Below are 7,482 nucleotides of genomic sequence, written 5' to 3'. Positions count from 1 at the left end.
TTTCAAACAGTTTTTATGTTGATGGCTGACTGAATACATGCAGTTTTTTTTTAACACTTGGGTGGGAAATACAGATAATACTGAAATAATCTACAATGTATTTAGGTGCACGCACTGGCAATAGATGAACTTTTGCATGGTTAACCTTGGTTTTGGGGTGGTGGGTGCCTGTGTACGCAGTCAGTGATTTAGAACTGTGACTCATATTTAGGTGGTAGTTCTGTTCTTGCAAACATATATAATTATGTTTATTGCAAGTGTTGAAGATTGAAGATACAAGGTTTTAGTGAATTGAACTTGTTAAAAAATGTAACATGAGCATAAACAATTTTATGAAATTACAACTATATAGGAGTCTTGCCAGTCAAGTGTTACAAGGTATGCATAAGCTGCAAGCAGGAAGAATACATATAACAGAAGTGTCATGCATTATAACGGACTGTAACATTAAATTGTCAAAATGGTTGCACTGTCAAGTATAACATGGAATGTAAATGACCTTATAGTCACAGAAAAAAGCACACTACTGAGCTATACTGAGAAGTATGGGGTGAAAACTGCAAATTGTGGAAGACAGATTTGGATGCACATGAATATATGAGTTTGCTAAAAGAGGAATTCAGTGTATATATTTGACAGAATATCAGAGAGAAGGGGAAATGGATATTATTTTAAAAGGCTCTAACTGTATTCATAAATAAAAAACAAAAAATGGAAGATGCGTAGTACTTTGGGGCTATTAGCACGGAGGTTTTTCTTGGCATGTATTTAGATTTCTCCTAAGGTTGATGTTATGGACCTAAGAAGAAATTTTGGGAGAATCTGTAGCAATGAAGATGCAGCAACAGTCCCTAGAAGAGATGCTAACTAGAGAAAGTAGATTTTTAAAGTAAAGTATTTGGCGGTGAGGATATAATTTTGTATATCTCTCCAAGACACAATAACTGGGCTAGGCTGGATAGAAACTATGTACCATAGAAGCATGAACATTTGGTTGAAAGCTTTAAAACTCATCCAATAATGACATCTGACCATGCATCTATAAGAGCCAAGACACAGATACATGGAAATGAAACAAAAGGCAGTGGCAGTTTCCTGTTTTATCTTTTAAAAAGAGGTGAACTGAAGGAATGAGTAACACGTAAAATCTGAGGGTTATTGTAGCAGACATAATTCATTACTTTGGAGCTAGCCAGCAAACAGAATAAAATGAAAATGGACTGTAGAAATAATGCAGAAAGAAATGTAGAAGAAAAGCAAGAAAAAGTATTTAGAAGGTCTAACAAAAATGTAGTTTTTATATGGCAAGAACAGGTAGAGTACATATCACATGTGAAAGGTATTGGCATGTTCTTGGATAATATACTGTCATTAAAAGGCCAAGTGAAAGCATCTATAAGATCTTTGTATTATCAGCTTTAGAACATTTCTCAGATTAAGCATCTGTTAAAATCTGAGTGTCCTGTAATGACCGTTTGTGCACTGTTTACTACCCGCCTGGATTACTGTAACACAGTTTGGCCTGTACTTTCAGATACTGACCTCCTTCAAATGCCTGTGCCTAAAATGGTACTGGGCTATCTCATTAAAATCTCATCACCTCACTCTTATGGGACTAGTACACTGGGTTTTGGTAGTAAGGTCAGCAATTAAGATCCTTGTATTAACCTACTGAGCGCAATGCAACTTGGATCTTATTTCAAGGCACTACTTACTCAAGGCACTTACTCTCCAGTTTGCCAGATATGTTCAGCAAGTGAGGGCTGCTGTTGGGTCATAATATGCATTTAAATATCTACAAGAGAAGTTATTTTACTTCACACACCTCTCACCTGTGGAACATACTGATTTCCCTGCTTCAAGCAAGCAACTCAGAGACTGCCTTTAGGGGGTCCAGTCTAAATTTACATAGACGGTGCTTAAACTCAGATGTATTACTCGTCTAACTTTGAGTATAATTCTCAGAAGTTTGTGCACTATTTTGTTAAAATGAATTTTAAAAGTTAAATGAATATAATTGATTACAGCTTACTCTTCTCTGCAGTTGAGATGGGAGTCATATCGTCATTACATGGTTTCACTAATGATCAAGCGAAGACATTTTCATACACAAGGACTGAACTGACTGAACTAGTCTGTGGGAAGTTAAATCATTTGTGTACCCAATACCCGACAAGCAGCATACCATTTCAAAGAGCATTCCATTCCAAATATTTTAAAGCCTAATACAAGAAGGCTATTTCACTTTTGGGATCTTTCCTCAGAAGACACCACTAAAGTGTCGCTACTAAGTTTAAAGTGGTCTGCCCTTCCATTTTACCTGCAATATGTTACTCTGTGCCCCTCAAAAGTTTATCTAGGTTCACTCCAGTGTAAGTTGATCCCCTACCAAAATTTACAATCATCAAGTCAAATGCCATCAATGGATTAGACTGCGGCTAAGAAAAATGAAGTGTTTAGGTGTTCCACTCCCTTTTACACATAATTCTCTAATGGCCTCCCTTCAAAACATTCTCCCACAGTATGCATTCAGAAAGCATTTTAGGACAATATACTTCTCCCTGAAGGATATGGCTTGCAAAGGGACGCAGACTACATAACTGATTTACATACTTGAATACCTTGATGTGTTTTTGTTCTTAAGGTATTTTTGTCCTTAAATGCTTTGCTGACCATAACTACAAATGTATGATGCTGTGAAGCTTCTCAAAGTGTTCTCTGTAAGGATCATGGCTCACTACTAGAAGTGTAAGATCCACAGGTGTAAGTCCTGACATAAAAAATAAACCCGATTCTAAAGAAAAAACATCAAAATGTGAAACTTGCTGTTGCACCTTTGTTCCATTACACCTTTCAAGCACTTTGGGACCACAGACCTGGGAAAAAGGGGGAATTCTTTTCTTGGATTCAGCAAATACCACCCCCTTGCACACTAAGTTCTGCAGTTTTAAGGACCACAGTAATGGCCTTCACTCATACCTGTAGCCATCCATAGGTGACAAAGATGTTTCCTTTTCTGAATTTCAGCTCCAGGGTCAGTGAAACAATTTTGGATGCTGCATGGGTAGAGTCTTTATGTTATCCCATTGTCTGTGTCTTACTTTAAGGAGGTAGTCCAGTTTTTTCTTACTTACCAAAAAAATATGGTTAGGTCAAATGTCACGTTTGGCTAGTTAATGTAATGTGAATGTGGCAGGCAGCCATTATGCACTTTCCTCACCTTAAGAGGCCATAGTTTAAAATGGACAATAAGCATTTATAAACCGCTCCAACATACCATGTAGAAAGACTATGTTTATTGCAAAAGCTGTGGCCCAACAGTAAACAGAAAAAAACTATAAATTATTTCAAATGTGCTTTAATTGATCGGCTACCTAGTTTAGTTATCCAAAATCCCAATTTCCTAATTTTTTAATACATCTTACAGAGACTGCAAATGCCAGTTTTATGAGGCACAAAATGCAGATGAAGTCTACAACCTCAATAATACCGAGCCCATTTTCTGGAGAGCAGACATACAGCACCCAATTATGGCTTAAGGAGCTCCTGAAAATATCAGTACACCATACATCACATGAAGAAGATATAAAGTTTCATTTTAACCAACAGATCTGTATTTGTAAACTGGGTCAGTCCAAGTTCTCAATGTAAACAATAAGTTAAAACAGAATTTTGCTACTAGTCTGAGAAACGTAATGCTGAGAAAAACAAAGAACTGGCACCAAAGTTGTAAACATTTCTATGCAGCACTTGTTAAGAGCATCTTGGCAGCTTCTATAAGAATGGCAACTTTGATGCGGAGGTGCAGAATCCCATCAGTTATTCAGAAATGTGACATTCCTCTGTACCCAACAATGCATTTTAGGTGACAGCTGAATCCTCAGCAATTCATGTGATCCATGAAAAACAAATGACTTATGCTGGTTTGCTCTCTACATATTAGAAATAATGTTTAGATTCTTAGTTCTGTAATAAAATGAACAGTTTTTAAATCTATCTTCTGCAGTTTTCCAAAAATATTTTGAAAACTATTTCGATGACTTTGAAGCCTGGATTTACTTTTCCTGTGTTTATATGCTGAAACTGTCTAGGTATTTTTATAACCTTTTTCATTGTTAGGTAAAACATAAATGTCCTTGAGGAGTTAGTAATTATTAAAGAGCTTCCATTTCTTCCTCTGCAGTGGTGACAAACAGACGAAGACCAACAGGAATGTGGTCAGAAAGTCCAGCTAGCTGAGTGATGAAGCAGAACTCTTCAAGTTCCTGTAAAAGAAGAGAGAAAAAGAAAAACACCTGTTAGAGAAATCATTTCCAGCTCCCAAACTATAGAAAAGGCAGACACGCATACTGAAAGCAAAGCAAAATTATGTGAGTGAGGTCTGCCTTTTTAAAGTTTTCATATAACCAGTTTTATGCAACTGAAATGAATACAAAATACAGTTGTGTAAGTAAATTTACTATAACAGTAGATGTTTGAATAGATCATGATAGAGCTATATGGGACATATCCTGACAAGCTTTTGGGTGCCTTCCACATCAGCTGTACATCAAATGAAGCACAGGGAATGCTGGTATAAATTCAGATGTACATGTGCCAAACTTCAGAGCTTTCTTTCTTTCCCTAATAAGTAAGTGAAAGTAAAATAAGCTAGCATTCAGGATGCCAGCTAGGATGCTTATGTGTTAAGAGAAAAAAAAGGCAGGAGAAAAAGCAGGAACCCCAATCTGGCTACATCATTATCCCCAGAAAAACAGGAATGAGAAACAAGATAAGGGGATTAGGAGGATGGAAGGATTGCATTACTACAAGAGTGATCTAGTCAAACATCTACTGTTATGGTAAGTTTACTTACATAACTATACTACATGCATCATTAGATCACTGCTGCAGTAGCATATAGCTACACAATATGATTGCCAAAGCCCACATAGCAGGGGTGTAGGACCGAGTGTCAGAGTCCAAGAGCAACTGGAGAATTGATCTAGCAAGTCTTGTTCCAGCCCTAGAAAAATAGTCAGTCTTATAATGCTTTGTAAATACATGTATTTACCTCTAGAATGGATCTAGAGTCTACAATTTACAAAATGCCTTAGAAGTAGAATGAACTTTGGCCTTGCATGGCGCATGTAACATTAATGGAATGAAATAATCGTTTGGAAATTGTTTTGATACTGGTTGTCCTTTTTTGTTTCATCAGAAGAAATGACTACCTGGCCCAAAGCTCAAGTGTTTTTTTCTGTCATTGCAGTGCGAGTTATCGATGGACCTACAGAGTATGTTAGTTTCTCTCTCCCCTGATTTTTAGGTTCAAAATAGAATACAGGGGATGAATGTATTGTTTTAAAGCAAATTCAGAAACTACTTTTGGCATTTAAGAATGGTTAGTTCTCAAGGATAACCTGTTCCTATAAAAAACAAGGAAGAGCCAGGTTCACAATTAAAGCCTGCAACTCAGATTTATTTTATTGTATTTCAAAGTCATGATTTTCAGGTCAGCTTGGTGAGCTGTTCCTACAATTCGGAGTAGTTTCCAACACTCATGAGTCTGTTGTGATCTGATTCCAAATGGGAAGAGTGAGAAAGCCTGCCTGCAATGTTTAGAGGATGGCCAGTGTGCGTGTGTGTGTGTGTGTGTGTGTGTGTGTGTGTGTGTGTGTGGGGGGGGGCATAGAGAAGGGAAGATGGTCAGAAATTTTCCTTGGAATGCCCTTGGCCATGGCTAGAACTACTTATTTTTGTTCTGAAGGATTTGGAATTCTTAGCTCTAGCCTATTTGCTTGCTATGCTTTATGACTGCCTGGGAAGTGTTTAGCATACTGCTTGAAATTATTCCCAACAATTATGAACTACCCCTCAAAGTAAGATATGGTGGATATACTCGTACTGATTATACGAGATGATCTTAGGCCTACTGTCCGTATTAAAAAGAAGTTATGTTCTTACTATATCGTTCCATCTGTGTTGTCGATCTTCATTCATACTTGGCTGTTTGGTTCTGTTCTGTTCCTCGGACCCGACTCGGCCATTATATCAAGCTCATGCCAGCCAGAAACTCTCAAGCCAAGATTACCCATACTGCCCCTCTTCCCTTCACCTTGGATCTCGTTTGGCATGTAGAAAATTGGACTCATCAGCCGTGCTCTCAGCTAAGTGCTAAATGTTTTTCTTTGATGTACGTATATATATCCTTATATTTTTCTCTACTTGTTTAAATTGTTGCTCGTTTTCCTTTGTAGTTTTTGTTAGCAGTGTGTATTGGTGTGAGTGTTTGTATAACCATTCCTTTACCTTTTCCAGGTAGTTTCTACTTACCATCATTGGTATAGGCCCTTTTCTTCCCTCTACCTGTGGTAATTCTTTGATGCCATCACTGGTATCCTTATTTTCCTTCTTTCCTTCTATTACCCTTTTGGGGGTATTTCTCTGGGTACCATTGTTGGTATATTCATTTAAAAAAAAAGCTGTATTTTGTACTGCCTGTTTTTTGTGTTAATTTTTGTGTGTGGAGGGTCTGTAAGGATGGCATCTTGCTGTTTCTTGAAAGATGGCAGAAAAACAGAAGGGAACCAGAGGTTTTAAACCATGTGAGGACTGTGGCAGAAAGATGCCCAACTCTGATGGGCATCTTTCATGTGTTTATTGTTTAGGTGTCCCTCATTTGGAGATACAACCACCATGTGAACTCTGCAGAGAGGTGAAACAAGCTTATTCTCAAGAAGCTGCTAAAATGCCCTTTTAGTGATGTTTTGTCTGAGGCGGAGACATCTAAGTCTCCCAGAAAGGAATCTAAGAAAAGGAGCCGTTTGGTACCTTCATCCCCTAAGTTACAAGAAACTAAAACTACCAAGACTCAAATGTCAACTCATCCTTAGGAACACAGGCCTAAAATATCTAAATCTGCACCGACACCAAAATCTGTCACATCTCCCACTGTGCGGACTGTTATTGAAGCTACCAAGACTCCTATGGCACCAACCTTATCATTGGTACTGAAGATCCTCTTGGCACCAACAATAGTCTCTCCAAATATTCTGGTCACATCTTCCCCTATAATGCAAATTACTGGTCAACAGACCCCGGTGTCGAAGGTTGAGAGTATACTCAGGTTCGGTTCAGAGGACTGTAACCAAACCCAACAGCCAAGTATGAATGAAGACTGACAACATCAGATCTGCTGTTACCCTTGCGCCATTTCCCTTTTCTGTATCAGCCCCTCTACTCACTTTGAAGATGGATATCTTAGTAAATCGGGCAAATGTATAATTTTGTATCCTTTTTTATCTGTTATAGGCATGCTCATTCAGTTTCATTGGGAGTTAGAGGCTGGGACAACCTACTGTCATCACCATGTCGATGGCTGTGTGAGCTTGTTCATATGAGAATTTATCCCCAGAGTGTATCCCAGAACAAGAAATCATATCCTTTGTCTGCTGCAAAGGACCACGTCAAAGACCAGTTGATACTCTGAGTACTGTGTTC

General features: G+C 38.1%; 1 protein-coding gene across 1 annotated transcript in view; it reads right to left on the bottom strand.

Moving 5' to 3' along the window:
• Positions 1-3,274: 3,274 nt before the first annotated feature.
• LOC122798633 (sphingomyelin phosphodiesterase 5-like) overlaps positions 3,275-7,482 on the bottom strand; it is a 930,878-nt gene continuing 926,670 nt past the window's right edge. The window contains exon 8 of the mRNA XM_044067720.1: positions 3,275-4,265. Coding sequence (XP_043923655.1) covers positions 4,155-4,265 — 111 coding nt within the window. The 3' untranslated portion in view covers positions 3,275-4,154. The remainder of the gene's footprint in view (positions 4,266-7,482) is intronic.

The sequence above is a fragment of the Protopterus annectens genome, chromosome 3.part1 (assembly GCF_019279795.1).
Source record: "Protopterus annectens isolate FY-2018-M chromosome 3.part1, PAN1.0, whole genome shotgun sequence".
Classification (NCBI taxonomy): domain Eukaryota; kingdom Metazoa; phylum Chordata; order Ceratodontiformes; family Protopteridae; genus Protopterus; species Protopterus annectens.
Note: the sequence above shows the minus strand (reverse complement) of the source record. Positions and strands in the feature narration are given on the sequence as shown.